The sequence below is a fragment of the Sorex araneus genome, chromosome 6 (genome assembly GCF_027595985.1).
Source record: "Sorex araneus isolate mSorAra2 chromosome 6, mSorAra2.pri, whole genome shotgun sequence".
In the NCBI taxonomy this organism is placed as follows: domain Eukaryota; kingdom Metazoa; phylum Chordata; class Mammalia; order Eulipotyphla; family Soricidae; genus Sorex; species Sorex araneus.
In genome coordinates this window covers 19,888,346-19,908,499 of record NC_073307.1, presented here as the reverse complement: position 1 = coordinate 19,908,499, position 20,154 = coordinate 19,888,346, and the positions used below count along the sequence as shown (strand labels likewise).

Sequence of the window (20,154 nt, the reverse complement as noted above, 5' to 3'; positions counted from 1 at the left end):
AAGGAAGGAAGGAAGACGAACAAGAGGGAGGAAAGAAAGGGGAAGGGAGGGAGGGAGGGAGGAAAAGAGGGATGGAGGGAAGAAAGGGAGGGAGGTGAGGTGGAAGGACGGAAAGACTGAAATGTTCTTAAAGTTGAGTTCATTTATAGAACCACTTGACTTTGGGAGTCTTTAGGTAAAGTTCTTTTGGAAACCATAATATCTTAAGGCAGTGCCTAGTTTCTTGTCACCTCTTGGTGACCTGAATCAGTATTTGGGATGTTCCAGAAATGTTATCATAAGCTGTAATGTTGTAATGCTCTTTACATAGCTTTACTGTGGGATCTCAGAAGAGCCAAGTGAGCTGAGATTCAAACTCCTAAAAGCATTGATATCCATCAATGTAGAGTCAGAGCAAGATTCTACAAGGGTCTAACAAATCTTCTCTCTCACAGGATGTGGAAGTGAGAGGGAAATAAATGGGTTTCCCTCCCTCAGAAGAGCAAAATTTTGCTAGTTCAAACAAAATACCATAAGTTTCTGAGGTTGTGCAGGAAGTTGCTGGGACAGAATACTGAGAAGTTTTGTACCACTTTGTCCTCCCTGTTGAGCACCATCTGAGCTGTCAAACTTTGCTGCCAAGGGGGCTGAATCAACTTGCAGCACGAAATGTTTAGGGAGGTAGGAGGTTTCTGTGACACAGATTTGCAGCGCCTGTTCCTAAGGTTTACATTTCTAAAGAGACTTTATAATTGGTTGAGAGCAGACAGACTTTTTGGCCAATCAGACTCAGTGCCGAGGTGGGGGATCTGCTCTTCCTGCCCGCCTCTCCTCCCCCAGCTCCCAGGCTCCACTCAGATTCAATTCCCCTCCTCCTCTACACCCCCGCCATTCGGTGACTAAGAAGAACTGCTGCAGGCAGACAAACCTCGGAGCAGTTTTTAAGAGCTGGAAGGAGATATTAGAGATTTCAGCTGCTACATCCCAAGCCCTGGGTCTACCTTGGAGACAGGACAGCAAAGAATCAGTGTCCAGGAAGGGACTTCTGGGGCATGGGGCCCAAGACACCCACAGAGCTCTCTGGGAAATGGCAAGTGCTATGCATGTTGTCCTTGTGCTGCTGGGGCTGGGTGTCTGGGCAGCTTCATTACTCAGTGGTGGAGGAGTCTGAGCCTGGGACTCTGGTGGGAAATGTTGCTCAGGATCTAGGCTTAAAGGTGACAGATCTGTTGAGCCGCCGACTGCGGTTGGGCTCTGAGGAGAATGAGCACTATTTTTCTCTGAGCTTGATGAGTGGTGCTCTGACAGTGAATCAAAAGATTGACCGAGAGAGCTTGTGTGGAGCCAGCACCAGCTGCCTGCTGCCAGTTCAGGTGGTGACTGAACACCCCTTGGAATTAATTCGTGTAGAGGTAGAGATCCTGGATCTTAATGACAACTCTCCTAGCTTTGCCACTCCTGAACGAGAGATACGCATCTCAGAATCAGCAGCAGTTGGAGCAAGGTTTCCACTGGATAGTGCCCAGGATCCAGACGTGGGCACCAATACCGTGAGCTTCTATACTTTAAGCCCCAGTAGCCACTTCTCTCTGCATGTGAAAACCCTAAAAGATGGAAAACTGTTTCCTGAACTGGTGCTAGAGCAGCAGCTGGATCGTGAAGCGCAGGCAAGACATCAGCTAGTGCTTACTGCTGTGGATGGGGGTATCCCAGCCCGCTCAGGCACCACCTTAATCTCTGTCATCGTGCTGGATATCAATGATAATGCTCCAACCTTCCAGTCCTCAGTTATACGTGTGGGACTTCCAGAGAATGCACCCATAGGTACATTGCTGCTCCGCCTCAATGCCAGTGACGCAGATGAGGGCACCAATGGCCAACTAGACTATTCTTTTGGAGACCATACATCTGAGGCAGTGCGCAATCTCTTTGGCCTAGATCCTATTAGTGGAGCCATCCATGTGTTAGGTCTCATAGACTTTGAGGAATCAAGTTTCTATGAAATTCATGCAAGAGTCCGGGACCAGGGACAGCCAGCGATGGAAGGCCACTGTGTGATTCAAGTGGATGTGGGGGACGTCAATGATAATGCCCCAGAGGTACTACTGACCTCTTTGGTGAATCCTGTGCTGGAGAACACAGCAGTGGGCACAGTAGTGGGATTGTTCAATGTGCGTGACCGAGATTCAGGGAGAAATGGTGAAGTAAGCCTGAGTATCTCTCCAGATCTGCCATTTCAGATTAAGCCTTCTGAGAACCACTACTCACTGATAACTAGTCAGCCCTTGGATCGTGAGGTCAGACCACACTATATAATCGAGCTACTGGCCAGTGATGCGGGCTCACCTCCCCTGCAAACTCAGCTCACCATCAAGCTCAACATTTCAGATGTTAACGACAATACACCCTACTTCAGTCAGCAGCTTTACACTGCTTATATTTCAGAAAACCGGCCTCCAGGCTCCCTTCTCTGCACTGTGGCTGCCTCAGATCCAGATATTGGGGATAATGCCCGCCTCATCTACTCCATTGTAGGGAATCAGATCCAGGGAGCCCCAGCCTCCTCCTTTGTTTACGTCAACCCTGAGGATGGGCGTGTCTTTGCCCAGCGAACCTTTGACTATGAACTGCTGCAGATGCTGCAGATCGTAGTGGGGGTTCGAGACTCTGGCTCTCCCCCATTGCATGCCAACACATCTCTGCACCTGTTTGTCCTGGACCAGAATGATAATGCCCCCACAGTGCTGCATCCAAGACCAGGCCAGGAACTCTCAGCCCCCCAGCGTCTCCCTCGCTCTACTCCTCCTGGCTCCTTGGTCACCAAAGTGACAGCTGTAGATGCTGATGCAGGCCACAATGCGTGGCTCTCCTACTCACTATTGCCCCAGTCCACGACGCCAGGGCTGTTCCTGGTATCTGCTCATACTGGGGAAGTACGCACAGCCAGGGCCTTACTAGAGGAGGATGCTGACACCCAGCAGGTGGTGGTCTTGGTGAGGGACAATGGTGACCCATCCCTCTCTTCCACAGCCACAGTACTGCTGGTTCTGGAGGATGAAGACCCAGAGGAAATGCCCAAATCCAGCGACTTCCTCACACACACCCCGGAGCGTTCAGACCTTACCCTTTATCTCATTGTGGCTCTGGCAACCGTCAGCCTCTTATCCTTAGTCACCTTTACCTTTCTGTCAGCTAAGTGCCTTATGGGGCAAACCAGTGGGGACGGGGGTGGGGGCCAGTGCTGCGGGCGCCAGGAGTCACCCTCCAGGGAGTTCTATAAGCAGTCGGGCCCCAACCTGCAGGTGAGCTCGGACGGCACGCTAAAGTACATGGAGGTGACGCTGCGGCCCACGGACTCGCAGAGCCATTGCTACAGGACGTGCTTTTCACAAGCCTCGGACGGCAGTGACTTCACTTTCCTCAGGCCGCTCAGCGTCCAGCAGCCCGCCACCGCGGCGCTGGAGCCTGACGCCTACAGGTCCCGCGCTAACACCCTGAGGGAGCCGAGCCAGGTGAGGGGCGGGGTGCGCCCTGGGGGCGGCCGAGGTCCCGGGCTGGCCGAGGGTGCTGCCCCCCCACTCCTGTCAGGCGGGGTCCCCCTGTGGTCTGGACCTTTGGGACTGTCGCCGTCGCCGCCGCCGCGCCAGAGGTGTGGAAGGGGCCGAGAGCCCCGGGAGACAAGACTGAGGGCCGTTGGGGGCGGCCCGCCCCACACCCCCACTTAGCCAAGCCGGGGACTCCAGAGTTCCACAGCCGTTGAGGGGGATCCCGGGAAGGCCGCCCCAGCCCCTCGGTGGTGTGACGCCGCTCCCCCGCCGCCCCCTCGGAACGCACCCTCGCGCCCGCGCCCCTCACGCCGCCCGCCGCGGGCTTCTCTGACGGGGCGGCAGCGCGGCCCTCAGAAAGTTACTCACCGCCTAGCAGGTGGTGGCGAACAGCCCAAGCGGCGGCCCCCGAGGGCCCCCGAGGACCGCCGGGGGTTCAGGAGTCGCTTCCCCGCGCCTCAGGCTGGCGGGGGTCGCCCCGGGCGGGCTGAGGCGTCCGAGCGAGCGCGGGAAGGGCGCGGGCGCTCTAGGCGCGGGGCGGCGGGACTCTATGACCCGCGAGCTGCGGGCCCCGGGGCCCGGGGTGGCAGAGGCCCGCCTGGGGCCTGCACGCTGGCCTCCGGGGAACAGGCGGCCCCGGGGCTCAGCGGCATCGGTGGTCGTTACTTCGCTCGAGATGCGGGGTTCTGGAGCGCCAGGCCACCCCGCATTCCGAAATGGAATTTTGACTTGTGACCACAATGGATGAACAACGGGATGACAGCGATACAGTGACCAGAATGTACCAGCGATCCAAGATCAGGGCGTTGGGGTTGACCGGAGTATCTGGGTCTGGGGCGGGTCTGGGGCAAGCCCCGCCGGCGCTGGCGGAGGGAAAACCACAGTCTGCCCAATGTGGTGGTGCCCACAGTCTGCCCAGTGCAGTGGTGCCCCCGGATACCAGGAGGTTTTCTTATTAACAAGGAAAAAAATGGCAAATTCTTAAAACCCTGGAAGCCTTTATTCAAACTGTCCCTAATCCCCACCTTGCCCTGTTGAATCATCCGAAGTCCACTGAGGTTCTCATAGCTAATTGAGAGAGCCTTGCTGCTTCTTCTGAGAGTGTGTTCTAGGTACTGGCATCACAGAGGGGAAGGTTCACAGGTTAAATGATAAGGAAGTAATCTGAGCTGGTCTAACACCAGAACTTGTGCTTTTCAGCAGTCTGGGACCTTGTAGAGCCGGAGTTCAGGAGATGGTTGGTATCTACTGGGGTATAAGGGCTCTTTTAGGGCCTCCCATGTGAAGAACTCACTGAGCTCTCATTCCTAAACAGTCCTAACTGGACAGCTTGGACCCGCCTTCCTTCTGTAGGCTGTGAGTTTTGTGCAGCTCCTCTCCTCTGATCTGTCAGCGTTTGAGCATCTGTGTGTGTGTAACCTGTTGTATCTGAGAAAGCTGTGTCCCAGGGCAGGACATCCCAGAGTACTTCCCCAAAGCCTGGCGGGTGATGCTCTGGAATGAGGCCTGTGGCTCCTGGGACACTAAGTTACTGAATTCTGTTCATATCACTACTACCTGTGAGCCTTCCAAGTGTCATTTAGCAGCCCTGGGTCTTCCTTCTCTCCCGTGTAATCAGACATGCTCACACCTCCCTCTCTGCTCCTGGGAGTGTGACAATTAATTACCAGCACATCCCAGAACCGGGATGGAGATGGCTCTAGGAGGGTTCCAAGACAGTGTATGATGGGACAGCACCCTCAGAAAACAGTCCCCTTTCCTCCCTTGATTATTGATAGCTGGCCTGAGCTCCCCTCCTTATGGAGGTTGGGGGTGATGGCTACAGATTGGCCCCTTGGGAGCCCTGGAGACTCAGCTGGCTCTGCGTGGAGGCTGTGGGAGCTTGATCTCTGCTGGGCTCTGTCCCAGCAGTTTTCTCTACCCTAAACAGAGTGGCCTTGTTCTCTCCTCCTTAGTCACAACCATTGTCTGGCAGAGTTTTAGGGGTGAGAGGTCCTGGGGCTTGGATGCCCTGCAAAGGCCCAGTCTGGCATGACTCCTAAATTAATAATGTGTTTAGCTGTGGGAAGGGATCTCTGAAAGCCAAGAGTCTGGAGAACGGGTTCCTCTGAATGCATTGCAGCAGAAATCGGCATGGAAAGGGTTACCAGGAGCGCAGCCATCTTGCTGCAGAGGAAGCTTTGTTCCCAGCTGAGGAGCTGAATAAATTCTTTCCAAGGTGGATGGAATTCTCATATAAAACCTCTTCTGCCAGTCTTTTATTTATTTTTTAAAAATTTGGCGGGTAGTTCTCTGCACCCTTCTCCCCAGTTTCACCAAAGACACCTTTAGCACAGAAATTATAATTTAATCTAAGCACAGAAGCTCTAGGGGCAGCCGGGGAAAGTAGATTTTTCTAGCAGAAGAATCTGGGTTTGCTCACAGTGGTCAGATAAATGTTTGTATCTCTTTGTTTACTGGACCTCAGACCTCTAAGATTCCGAGACCTATTTTCTCTTTGCAGATGACACTACCCCCCTCCTTCATTTTATCCTGTTTTCCTCTCCGTGTCTGCTCCTCTCCTTCCCTCCCGGCCAGTCCCCAGGTGCTCAAGTGACATTCTGACTTCTTCCCTCTGTTCTCTCCACAGCAAGCCCCGCCCAACACGGACTGGCGTTTCTCGCAAGGGCAGAGACCCGGCACCAGCGGGTAGGTGACGCCTCTCCAGCCCACCCTCTTCTCTGCGGCATTTTTCTCAGGGATGACGTGGGAGGAGATGGGGGAGGGCGCCGATGTGCTACAAATGGCTTCTTCCCTCGTTTTTTTCAGGGATGTTGTTGTAGATTGGGGTCTGGGACACAGATCCCATGAAAAAGGTGCTTCCTCTGGCAATTTTTGAAGAGTCAACTCACATGCACCTCCCCCCCCCACCTTCTGGGGGTTCTGGGGGACCCAGAGGTGTGCGTAAAAGTGGTCTCTGGATGGAGAGAACGCTTTTGTTTGTGTTTTTTAATTTTTTTCATTGAGGTACTGTTATTTACAATAGTGTAATGACATTTCATGTATGCATCATTTCATCACTGCACCCACCATTATCTGGGCAGAGAGGAGGTTTTTAATGTCTCTGTCCCCTGCTCTGGCTTGGGCTGGCTCCTTTCTTCCCTGGAACGGAAGGCAGAGAGCTGTCAGCGGTCAGTCGGGCATGGGGAAGCTGGGACAGCCTAGCTGGAAGTGGGATGGAGCAGAGGGAAGGGAGCGCCTTCTGGGGAGCTGGGGAACAGGTCTCCTCCACCCTGCCCTTCCCCCGGCTGCCTGCTGGTCCCCTTTTGTCACGCCCTGGCTACCGGCCCCTTATCTCAGCGTTGCTCCGCAGAACCCAATCTCAGCCTCCATCTCTGCCTCTCCCTCTCTTTTTTCAGTCTCTGTCTCAGTTTCGGTCTTTGCTGCAGCGTCCTGATCACCAGGGTTTGTATCTGCGTGCATTGATCTGTGCCTCAAACGCCTGCCGGGGCATTGGTGCTCAATAAATGTGGAATCAATGAATAAATGTGGCTCTTCCTTCTTCAGTCTTATTTCGCCTTTTTTCGCACTGTCTGTCTCTGTCCTTGACCTCTTTTCTGACCTGTATTCTATCTTCTGTGTCTCTATTTCTGTCTCTCCCTAATTCTGGCTTCCTCGTGTTCTCAACCTCTCTGGGTCTCTTTCCTTTTCTCTGTCCCTGTCCCTTTCTGTATATCACTCGAAGTCTGTTCTGCCTCCCTCCATCTTTCTCTGTTACTCTCTGTATCCCTCTGTCTCTTGTTATCCTTTATTTACTTATTTTTTGACTCCGTGTCCCTGTCTCCATCTCTCATTTCTTTGTACTTGCAGCCGAGCCAGCACGCAGATGTGGTGCAGCCCCCACACACGTCCCCACCTCACACATACAGTCTTTGATCTCTGCTCCACCCCACACACCCACCCTTCCAGGCTGCCCCAGCTGCTCATTTCAATCCATTTTTAAATCCAGTTAAGACAGCATCCCCCTGGGGAGGGGGAGGGGATATCTTCACCGGAAAGACCTTCAGGAGAGGGATGAGAGGAGAGAGGTGGGCTCTCAGCCAAACCTCCTTGTTAGGTGCCAGGAAGCCTGGAGGAACCCCAGGCGCCCAGGAGAAAGAAGTAGGGCAGAGCTTGGGCTGCCTTCCCCTGCCCCCTTGGCCAATTAATTTTCCCAGGTGCTGCAGATTGAGCATCCGCTGATTTAGCAGTTTTAGTGCCCTTGTGGCCACAAAAACCCAAGAGACCTTGACGTATGGCAGAGATTCCAGCTTGTTCCTGGACATGTCCCATCCTGTCTTGGTATTCAGCATCTCAAGACACTTCCTAGAAGGCCCCCAGGAGGCAGCAAACCAGGCAGCCTGACTACTCTTGACCCTCCCTTGACCCTGACTGTCTGTCTCCTTTCCCATAAGCTATTCACAGTCATTCTTATATTCCATTCATGTATTTATGTTTCCATTCATTCAGGAAATATTTATTGAGCATCTCCTTACTCGATCTAGGTTGAATGTCAGGTGCCAGACACTAGCCTCTAAGAGTGAACTGGCACTTCCAGACCAAAAGGAGAGACAGAATATCGATAACAGACCACACTCAGATCAGGTCTAGTTACAAACCATAGTAAATTCTGAGAAGTAGAGGCTAATATGAGTGTAACTTGGGAGTGGAGGTAGAGGGAAAGCTTCTAGAAGAAAGTGAGAGGAGCCAAAGTGCTGAGAAGTACTGGTGGCCTTCCCACCCCGATGCTGGCCATTTCAGACTCTGATGTCCTCAAGTCCCTTGGTGGCTTGAATTACCTGGAGGAACTCTTAGGGAGATGGAGGAGACAGGGCAGGCACTCTCCCTTCCTTCATCAACTTGAGGATGGAATAATTTCTAATTCGGTACCAAATTGGCTTAGGTGAGCTAAGAATTAGGGGGCCCAGTTCAGAACCTGCAATTCCCCTTCTTTATTTCTTCAGTCAATAGAAGCACCTTTATTCTTTTAAATAGCGGCACTTACTGTAGACCAGTAATGTTCTAGGTGTAAGAAATAGAAAATAGACATGGGGCCAGGGAGATAGCTCAAAGGGGCAAAGAGTATGCCTTGCATGTGATGCCCTGAGTTCCATCCCCACTGTCAAACGGCCCCCCAGCACCGCCAAGGAGGCGCGCGTGCACACATACACATACATACACACAGCAAGGGTGAAGGTTAGTCTAGCATGGGGCTGACCCTAGTTCAATCCCAGGTACCATATGATCCCCAACCATGGGCAGGTGAAGCCCTGGAGACACCCAGACACCAGCAGGGTGGCCTGTAGAATCCCAGGTGAGCAGCGCTGCATCCTTGGACCCTTGCATTGAATCGCCACCAGGGATGACTGAGAATTGCTTGGAGTAGCCCTCAGGCCTCCTAAACACTACTTGGGAGACATCCCATCTCCCAAGTTAACAAAAGAATGGACAGGTCCCTGCCTTCAAGTAAGGAGACAAACATTAACCAAATAATTGCAAACATACAAATGTAAGATTGCCACCTCCTGAGTGCTCTGAGAGCAGTGGCTGGTGGTTAGAACACTGAAGAGGGATTTGACTTGGTCAGGGAGCAAGGGGACATCCAGGAGGAAGTGAGGCTGAACTGAATTCTGAAAGGAGGAGTTAACCTCAGAAAGAAAAAGGAAAGGGATTTCCAGAAGGAGGGAAGAGGCGGGTCTTCTGTGATCAGCCTAATGACAGAGCACTTTTCCTCTGCTGCCGTTGGATGGGTTTATTAGAGCGAGAGGATAAAGGGGGTGATTTCGCTTATTCAATCTAATCCTCCACTGCTTCGCACCCCACTCCCTCCTTACCATTTGGCATGCCACATTCTGAGCAGACCAAGTGTTAAGTTCTTGGTAAACTTGGTTCAGGCAGCGTTGGGCCCCATTTTCTAGTTTCTTGATGCTGTCCCTGCCTGCCAGGCCCTTCTCCTCCCACCACATCTCATCAAAGAATACCTGATTCCAACAGCCGTAGTGTTGGGTTCTGAACCTACACAAGCCAATTCCCCCTTCTCAGCTGTAACTCAGGCTCTACCTACCTGAGATGCCCCCAGCATCTGCACAGAGGAGAGAGTCTCCAAGGGCCCTACAGTTCCCTGGGCCCTACAGTTCCCCATGGATGGTTCTGCAGGGCCCTTTCCCAGCTCTGTGCCCCCTCCTTTTGGGCAGTCATTCAATAAACAGCAACTTTTCCTCATGCTTATGAAATACTAAATGTTCATTATAAAATATGAGCCTTAAAGAAAAAAATTGAAAAAAAACACCTCATTTTCACATCTCAGGGAAACCTGATTAATATTTTTTCAACAGAAAAATTTCAAATCTATAAAAGACAATTACAAGGCATAACAAATATCTATCATGCCTCCATCAACTTCAACCAATGTCTTGTCTCTCCTCTCTTCCCCTCACTTGAATTATTTTGAGATAGGGCTGGAGAGAGAACACATATGGTAGAGCACTTGCCTTACATGTAGCTAACCCAGGTCCAATCCCTAGCATGCCATATGCCGCCCCCCAATCCCTGCCATTTCATGTAACTGCCAGCCAGTGTGATTCCTGAGTTCAGAACCAGGAATAAATCCTGAGTATCATAGGTGTGGCTCAAAAAGATAAAAAAGGAAAGAAAAAAAGAGAAAAGCTGTCATATTTTGAATAAATCCCAAATAGCATTATTTCATCTGCATCCTCATTATCTTTTACAAATTATTTTTAAACATGTAAGCTTAAAATAATTTTAATGAATAATAAACTAATAGTAACGTAATATAAATTAATAAAATCAACATAAAATATCAAGGCTGTATTTACACTTCCTGACTTCCTGGCTATTTGACTCTCTCTGTCTCTCTTTTTTTTTTTTTTTGCTTTTTGAGTCACACCCAGTGATGCATAGGGGTCTCTCCTGGCTCATGCACTCAGGAATTACCCCTGGTGGTGCTCAGGGGACCACATGGGATGCTGGGATTCGAACCTGGGTCGGCCAGTGCTAGGCAAAGGCCCTAATCACTCCAGCCCCTTGACTCTCTTTTTATGTTAATTTTTTTAACTTCTTATTCAAACTAAGGCTTAAGTTTGGTAGACTAGACTGTTTCAAATAGCTTAAGTCTTTTTTTTTTTTTTTTGGCTTTTTGGGTCATACCTGGCAATGCTCAGGGATTACTCCTGGCTTTGCACTCAGAGCTAACTCCTGGCCAACCATATGGGATGCTGGGGATCAAACCATGGTAGGCCATATTCAAGGCAAATGACCTACCTGCTGTACTGTCATTTCAGCCCAAATATCTTAAATTATTTCAGTACCAATATTCCCCTACATCTCTGTTTTTTTCCAAATTATTCAATAGTCATTATTTTTATGTTATTTTTCTGAAGCATTTTCTTAGTGGTCTAATAACATTCATGGGCTGCTTTTAAATTCTTTTATTATTTTTCAAGGGTGGTGAAGCCACTCCCATCAGTGCTCAAGAGATCATGGGGTGTCAGGGATCAAACTCGGGCCTCCTATAAGTATGAGCACAAAGCATGTGCTCAGACCTTTGAGCTGTTTCCCTATCTCTGCTGCTTCTTCTTCTTCTTCTTTTTTTTTTTTTAAAAAAAAAAAACAATCCCGGGCCAGAGCAAAAGTACAGTAGTTTGGGTGCTGCCTTGTATTTAATTCCCATATGGGCCCTCGTATTCCGCCAGGAGTGATCCCTGAGCACAAAACCAGGAGTAAGTCTGAGCACTGCCAGCGGTGCCCCCCCCTACAGAAATAAAGAAAGCAAAAAAAATAAAAGAAAGAAAAAGATTCACCTAAACAAATTGTTCACACACTTCTTTGCAGAATACTGAAACCTTCTCAGTCAACTGTTATGTTCCTTACCAGTTTTTAAATTTTTGTCATTTAAAAAAATTGGGGAGGAGGTCATTGGGGAGCATTGACCAGTGCTCATAACAGTGCTCAGTTACGTGGTGCCAGGGATTCAAACTGGGGCTGGTGGGATGCAACTCAAGGCTCTTCAGCCCTGTGCTATCCTTCTTGTTCCGGATTAATTAAATTTTAAGTAGTTACTGAGGTCCTATAGCCACCATCAGTTTCTTTTATTTGTTTTGGGGGCCACATCTAGCAGTTCTTAGGGCTTACTCCAGACTCTACACTCAGGGATCACTCCTGCAGTGCTTGGGGGACCACGTAAGGTGCTGGGGGTTGAACTGAGGTTGGCCACATACAAGGCAAGCTCCCTGCCCTCTCTACTGTGTCTCTAATACTGTCCATGAGTTTGAAACTCTTTTTCTCCCTCTCTTTGCAGTATATCACAAGGATATTTTCCCAAGTCAATAAAGTTGTTTCAAGTCATTTAATTTTTGTACTAATAGACATATATGTACATTCTTAAATGTGGATATGGTTTGGGTCCCTATGATGATGGGGATGATGGTGGGAATCAAACCCCAGCCTCCTGCAGGTGAAGGATGTGCTCCAGACCCTTGAACCATCTCCCTGGCTTAAATAAGTTCTAAGTACATTGAAAAACTATACATGCATGTACATTTTTTTGGGGGTCACACCTGGAAATGCACAGGGGTACTCCTGGCTCTGCACTCAGGAACCACTCCTGCCAGTGCTCAGGGGACCATATAGGACGCTGGGAATCGAATCTGGGTCGGTCGCGTGCAATCGCTCCAGCCTCATGCATGTACATTTTAACATCATGAAATTTAGGCTGTTATGGGGATGATTTTCCAAGTTCTCTCTTTTTTTTTTCTTTTTTGGGTCACACCCGGCGATGCACAGAGGTCACTCCTGCCTCTGCACTCAGGAATTACCCCTGGTGGTGCTCAGGGGACCATATGGGATGCTGGGAATCGAACCCCGGGTCGGCCGCGTGCAAGGCAAATGCCCTACCCGCTGTGCTATCACTCCAGCCCAAGTTCTCTCTTTTTTGAGTCTGATGAAGGGAGCTTTTTACTGTAGTCTTGGGAGTGGTTCCTCACGCATCCCCAGCACACCTGAGTACAAGCTCTGGGGAGCAAGAGATGTATCTCTGTCTCTCAAATTCTAATGCCATTAGGATCAGGCACTGAGTGGGGGTTTGGACAGTGGTCACTTAGATATAGTCCGTGTCATCCCCACTGTCCTGCTGCTGGGCTTCAGGGCTTCTCTGCTGAAGCCCAAGATATTGTCATGTTGAAGATCATAGCTTTGGAGTCACATCGCTTATTTTAGGTGGCAGTTTTGCCAGTTACCAGCTGTGTGAGTTTAGAAACTTCTCTCCTCTTCACTGAATCCTGGTTGTGTCTGCTGGGACATAGGGATAAGCATAACACTTACTTGCAGATGATTCTGGGCAGAAATCAACTGTGTGTGTGTGTGTGTGTGTGTGTGTGTGTGTGTTTGCACATGCACACAGGAATGCATGCCTGCCCAGAGATGAGCTCAAAAGAAGACTCTTCTCTGCTGTTCATTTCTTAAAGACCTTGCAGTTGGCCTATGCTCAGCTTCCAGCCTCCATTTCCCAGAATCCCCTAAGTCAGCCCATTATGGTTCTATGCCCACCTTTCCACTCCCCTTTATTCCCTCAATACCACTGCACACTTGCAAGGTTGTGGTTGGAGCTCACAGCCCCAAATGTCAGCTTCCCCACTCCCTCCCCTTCTTCCCACTCTATCCCCAACAGGCCTCATCTGTTGTGTCCAACCCCTTTGGAGGCCAGAGAGAGCCCAAGGGGCTACAAATCAGACAAGGTGGCAGAGACCCCATCTTGTCTCCTTCCTCCCAGAGATGCCCCCAGTTCTACTCCCAGGACCCAGTTCTACTCCCAGAATAGGGTAATCTTTATTTATTTATTTATTTATTTATTTTTTTTTTTTTTTGCTTTTTGGGTCACAACCCAGTGATGCTCAGGGGTTACTCCTGGCTTTACACTCAGGAATTACTCCTGGCGGTGCTTGGGGGACCATATGGGATGCCGGGGATCGAACCCGGGTAGGCCGCGTGCAAGGCAAACGCCCTACCCGCTGTGCTATCGCTCCGGCCCCGGTAATCTTTATTTTTTAATTTTTTTTTTTTTTGGTTTAGTGCAGTGCTCAGGGGTTACTATCTCTCATGTGCCTGATAACGTGATATTTAAATACTTAAATCCCTTCTCCCCTGAATATACCATGTACACACTTTTGTTGTTGTTGTTGGGGGCATACCCATAATACTGTGGATGGGGGCCATGTCATGCCTAGGATCAAACACAAGGACTTTTCTGTCACCTGAGCCACATCTTGGACCCCTCCCTGTTAATCTTTTCTTTCTTTCTTTCTTTCTTTTTTTTTTTTTGCTTTTTGGGTCACACCTGGCGATGCACAGGGTTTACTCCTGGCTCTGCACTCAGGAATTACCCCTGGCCGTGCTCAGGGGACCATATGGGATGCTGAGATTTGAACCCGGGTCAGCCGCGTGCAAGGCAAACACCCTACCTGCTGTGCTATCTCTCCAGCCCCTCTTTCTTTTTATTTTTAATGTAGGAGTCAATCAGTGGAAGCCTTGATGGCATTTGCTTGCTTTTCCCTTTCATCACCTTTACTCCAGAACAATCTTCTGACTTTAAAATATTTCCTTAATGACTTAGTTCTTGGAAAGCCCAGGCCCGTTATCTCTCTAAATGGCCGTGTGCATTTACAGTTATCTCTCTAAATGCCCTAGTCTGGATTTGCCGCTCCGGCTCATGCTGAGATTAGATGAAGCAGTCCTGGTTAGAGCACTGCATGGGGGTTGAGAGAGCACAGGGTTGGGAGTGTGAGGCCAGAGTATATGTCCTGCTGGGATTCGATCCCCAGCACCACATGCCACCCCCACCCCAAGGCCCTCTGTGCATGACCCTGTGGGACTCTGACCAATGCCAGGGTGAGACTAAAACACTGCAGGGTTCTAACTGTACCGTATCTTTAGACCCTGCGTTGAACCATTGTCTGGTTGGCCCAGAATCACTGAGGTTGATCCTGCACCCCTAATCAACATTTGGGAGTCCCCTCCTCACCCCCTCACCCCCCTGAAAAAAAAAGATACTGCAGGGCAGCTGGGAATGTAGCTCAGTGGTGTGGAGTGCACACCTCACATTTATGAGACACTGATTTGATCCCCAGAATCTCCATCCCTCAGAGAGAGAGGGAGAGGTGGGGGAAGAGAGAGAAAGAATTCCGCAGGGTGCGCTGTGGTCCCTCAGCACCGTGAGAACCGTTTCCTGTCACTTTGCTCCAGTGTCAGTGACGTTTAGCTTGCTCACTTGGCTAAAGTGGTGCCCCCAGATCTCATTATATAGTTTCAGATGTTTGTGATTAATATGTGACTGTGGGTGGCATTTGAGACTGCAGCAATCTTTCCCCCACATGCAGTATTTTAGTATTCAGGGATGATCCTGGCTTGAATCTCCTTTTTATGTGGTTACAAAGTAGCCATTTTCCCTCCTTCTTTCTACATTTATTTAGCTGCCATTTTCATGGAAATCACCTGGCCCATTGCTTCAGATGTAAATTCCACTCTTCAGCAAGGCCTAAACTGAGGGACCCCCCAATCCCGGATCTGGACTAGTCAGGGCTCCCCTGTATCCTCTCTGCTCTGTGCCTCCATGGCCCTTGTCCCAACTGCCATGACATAACTGTGATGATTGAATACCAGCCTGTCAGTGTGGACTGTGAGCCTGGTAAGAACAGACCAGTTCTGTCCTGGTCACGACTCTGCCCCCCCCCCCACCCGCACCTAGGCTCCTGTCAGCAGTTGAGTAATTTCTCTAGAAATGGACAGAGAATTCCAGAGAATTCTTAGTCTTCCCGCTGTGGGAGAAGAGAAATAAGATCTCGCCTTTTCCCTCCAACCTTGATGACATTCATCTGCTGTAAATCCGCAAGTACAGACCCTGGGAAGGTTTTCAAGCACTTTGTGGCTGTGTCCCCCCCCCCCACACACTCTCACCTCACCCACTTTCACGCCTTCAAGACCCACGCCCTGTGCTGGGGGACCCACTAGTGCTGGGGGACCATGAGGGTCCGAGGAACGGGGATCACACCCGGAGCTCCCTCTTGCACAGAAGGTGCTCTCGCCTTTTGAGCAATCCGATGACCCCCTTAATCTCCTACTTACTCAGAGTGACCTCACTGTACAGCACACCCTAGATTGCCTTGCATGTAGCCAACACAGGTTTGATCTCCAGCATCCCAGATGATCCCACGAGCACCACCAGGAGTAATTCCTGAGTGCAGTAACCCCTGAGCATTGCCATGTGTAGCCCAAATCCACCTGCCACACACACACACACACACACACACACACACACACACACACACCAGCCCCAAACCATAAAAATCAAAAACAAGAAGAATTGTTGGGGCTGGAGTGATAGCACAGCAGGTAGGGCGTTTGCCTTGCACGCGGCCGACCCAGGTTCAAATCCCAGCATCCCATATGGCCCCTTGAGCACCGCCAGGGGTAATTCTTGAGTGTATGAGCCAGGAATGACCCCTGTGCATCGACAGGTGTGACCCAAAAAAAAAAAAAGAATTGTCTCAGCTATGTCCAACTTGGCTGAAAGAAAGCAGGTTTTGGGCAGGGGGTGGAAAGAAAATACTGGATCTGGGGGTGCTGGGAAAAGATGGGGAACATTAGCCGGGCTGATCTGGGAACCAGACTCACCATCTCCCTTCCTCCCCAGCTCCCAAAATGGCGATGAGACCGGCACCTGGCCCAACAACCAGTTTGACACAGAGATGCTGCAGGCTATGATCTTGGCCTCCGCCAGCGGTGAGTTGTGGGTGTGCTGGGGTGTGGGGCATCCCAGGGCCTGAGCATGGCCGGCTTTTCTCATCTCCTGCCACCCCAAGAAGCCCCATAATTCTAGTATTGAAGCCGCAGCAGAGGGATGAGGGCTCTGGGTGCCCGGGAAGAGGGGGCATGTGGAGGATGGTTCCATGGAGAGGCGGGGGGATGGAGGGGAAGCGTGTCACCCGGGCAGGGCCCAGTCCTGGCCCGCACTTTGCCTCCATGTTCAGCCCAGTGCTGAAGCTTCAGGGAGAGGCTGTGTGCAGTGCCGGGAATAGAACTCAGGGCCTCACACATCCCAGCCCAGCTAATTCTCTCTAAACTCCAGTTTCCGCAGCCAAGAAAATGGGAACAGAGACCTCAAAGGGTAGCTGTGTGGTGTAGATGAAAAGGCCCCAAAGTGGCCTTTCTATGAAGCGATAGTACAGCGGGGAAGGGCATTTGCCTTGCACGCGGCTGACCTGGGTTTGATTCCCAGCAGCCCATCTGGTCCCCTGAGCACTGCCAGGAGTGATTCCTGAGTGCAGAGCCAGGAGTAAGCCCTGAGCACCACTGGGTGTGTCCCAACCAAAATAGCACAGCGGGTAGGGCGTTTGCCTTGTACACGGCCGACCCAGGTTCGATTCCCAGCATCCCATATGGTCCCCTGAGCACTGCCAGGAGTGATTCCTGAGTCCAAAGCCAGGAGCAACCCCTGTGCATTGCTGAGTGTGACCTAAAAAGCAAAAAAAAAAAAAAAAAGTGAAAAAAAAAAAGAAAGGAAAAGACCTCTTTATGGGCCTGGCCCACTTGGCCGCAGCATATGCTCTGCTCTGTGGTCTGTTTTCCTCGCAGGCTGAATGCCGAGGATGATTGTCACCCGGGAGTCACGGGGTCTAAGCAGGGGAAGCAGAACATGTTATTAGTACTCCAGAGCATAGACTTTGGAGGGAGGCCAGTGGATTCCAATCCCACCCCACCACCCCCCACAGAGGGCTGTGAGCCCTCTGGCCCGTGGTTTCACTTGCTGTGAAATGGGTGCAGAGCGGATTTCCGGGGGCAGGAGGGCGGGTAGGGGTGGGAAGTGTTGTAAGGGCCAATAGAAGGCCTGGGGGTTGGCAGAGAGCCCAGGCATGATACATGGTGGCTAAAATGGATTCCTTGTCTTTATTGAGCTGTCAGAGGGACTAACAGGCAGGATGAGAGGAAAGCCTGTTCATAAGAACTCACTTCTGGACCTAGAGAAAGAGTACAGTGGGTAGGGTGTTTGCATGGCACCCGCCCGACCCGGGTTCGACTCCCAGTATCCCATAGGATCCCCCAAGTCCCACCAGGAGCGATTCTTGCGTGCAGAGCTAGGAGTAACCCCTGAGCATAGCTGGGTGTGGCCCCCCAAATAAAAAACAAAAGACAAAGAAAACAAAAAGAATTCGCTTCTGGGGCAGCAAAAGTGTCTCCTAGGCAATCACAGAGGGTCAGGGCGCTGCCAACCCACGCTGGAGACCCGAGGGTAGAGAAGCAGCTAATACCAGAACAGTCAGCACCCTAATCACATCTGCTGTTGTCCCAGGCACACGCTAGACAAGCTTTCTGGGCCCTCACCATCTCCTTACTCAGCTCTGAGTCTCCCTGCCAGCCCTCCGAAGCCCTAACTGCACCTGACGGTGAGAGCTGAGAAATGCCGCAGAGGTGTTTGGGCTGCAGATTCGGTGGTTCCAGCCCAGCCTGACTCCCAGGTTCAGGCTATTTCACTTCGGTGTCCATGTCTGCCTTTAGAGCCAGCCTCAGTTTCTCTAGCGCTGAGGTCTCTTAATGCCCTGCATTATTCTCCCAAATTAGGGCTGCTGGGTTAACTGCTGGGTTTAATCTGGATTTTATCCATAAACTTAGTTGCCCAGTTAAATTTTATCATTAAACTACAAACTATATATATATATATATATATACACACACATATATGTGTGTATCTCTCTCTCCCCCTATATATATATATATGTATATGGATTTTTGAGTCACACCCAACTGTGCTCAGGACTTACTACTGTTGGTGCTCAGGAAACCATATGGGGTACTGGAGTTCGCACCTGGGTTGGCTGCATGCCAGGCAAGCGCCTAAATAACTGTACTATCTCTCTGCTCCAGCCACAAATAATATTTTAACACAAATAGATCCCAAACAAGAGTACTGGGACATTCTTTTATATAGAACATAATATCCCATAAAAATATAGCTTTTTTAAAAGAAAGACTTGTTTCCCTGAAGTTCAAATTTAACTGTGCCCTGTATTTTTATTTGCTAAATCTGGTCCTTCTGCAGATGTGTCTGTGAGGCCACGCGGGGCCAGGTCTGTGGCTGGTGAAGGGACAGAGGAGAGAAGGGTTGGCCAGCCTTTTGGGACCGAGCTGGCCCAGGCTGTGGGGCCATAATTCTAGAGGCCAGATGCTGCCCATGACAGAGAAAGGCCGCTGGGGAGCCCAAGAGGCTCCGGGGGGAAGTAAACAGACCATCGGCTATATTTAGCCTTGTGGTCTGGAGGCCTCAGGCCAGGAGCAGACTTTTTAGGTTCCATCCAGATTTTAAAAACAGAAATTAAATCAGTATTTATGGTTTCAGCCCCTCCAGAATGCTCCCCCCGCACCCCGGGCCTGCAGCCTGGCCCACACAGGGCCTGACCCTGGCTCGCCTGGCCGTGGGGAGTTGCCCCAGAGGGTGAAGGTGGCAGTCAGGTCCCTGCTCGCGCTTTCACACCCCATTCCTGGCCCTGGAGCCCAGCCCAGCCAGGCCCGTGGGGCTGCAGGCAGGCGGGGTTGGGAGAGGAAGGGAAGCACTTATGAGCCTCTTGAATAAACAGTACGGAGGAGGTGCGCTCTCGAGGAGGCTGCGGTTTGCACTTCAGCCACCTCTGGCCTGGTTTGACCAGGCCTCCCTGGGCTGCCCTGGGCTGCAGGTGTCGGGGAAGGGAGCCGAGTGCCAGGGTGGGCACGGGAGAGAGATGACCGGCTCTCACCTCCTCAGCCAAAGTGGCACATTATGCTCTCCAGAATCTGGTTTTTCTTGACACAAGGGAGATACTGTCCATCCCCTTCCTGGGTCTTATTGGGGGTCAGCAGGCTCTGCGGGGTAGGGGAAGGGATGTCTGTCTCAGCTGGGCTGACCATAGAAGGCCCTGACGCCCGCCCGCCCGGTGTGGTGAACTCCTCACCTTTCTGCAGCCCACTGGCCTCAGGAGGTGGAGGAGGTGTCAGGGGTTGGGGGCCCCTCTGGGATCTCAGGTGCCCATGGGATGTGGGTGGCTTCAGCTTCTTACCCAGACTCCTCCTAGCTTTCTATGTCTGTCTCTCTGCTCCCGAATTTGGTGTGTGTGTGCATGTGTGTGTGTATGTTGCGTGCTTGTGTGCATGCGTTTGTATATGCATGCATATGTGAGTGCATGTGTGTGCCTGTGTATGTTTGTGGGGTGTGTGTGTGTGAGTGCAAGCGTGTGTGTATGTTGCGTGCTTGTGTGCATGCGTTTGTATGTGCATGCATGTGAGTGCATGTGTGTACACGTGCGTGTTTGTGTGGGGTGTGCGTGTGTGTGTGTGGTGTGTGTGTGTGTGTGTGTATGTGTGTGTCTGGCGCCTCCGAGGTCTCCCTCTAGCCCTAAATCACTCCCGAGCCCTGACTCTTTGAAGGCAAATCTGGCCCCCTGCCCCCTCTCCCCCACCGCACTTCCATTCCCAGGCTGGGGGGTGGGGATGTCGCCAGCACGTGGCTCCCTCCTGGAGTCAATTAGGGGAGAGAGGGAAGCGGCTGTGCAAAGAAAGGGCTGGGGGAGGGGAG

The 20,154-nt window shown here is 51.1% G+C and overlaps 1 protein-coding gene across 25 annotated transcripts in view; it reads left to right on the top strand.

Moving 5' to 3' along the window:
- The window catches only part of LOC101549287 (protocadherin gamma-C5), a 190,173-nt gene that overhangs the window by 166,661 nt on the left and 3,358 nt on the right, over positions 1 to 20,154 (top strand). For 23 of the 25 annotated variants that reach the window (XM_055142244.1, XM_055142240.1, XM_055142237.1 and 20 more), the window contains exons 2-3: positions 6,154 to 6,212; positions 16,246 to 16,334. In XM_055142244.1, coding sequence (XP_054998219.1) covers positions 6,154 to 6,212; positions 16,246 to 16,334 — 148 coding nt within the window. Of the gene's footprint in view, positions 1 to 110; positions 3,492 to 6,153; positions 6,213 to 16,245; positions 16,335 to 20,154 lie in introns of those variants that run through there. The other 2 variants (XM_055142233.1, XM_055142258.1) reach the window with 2 other exon arrangements.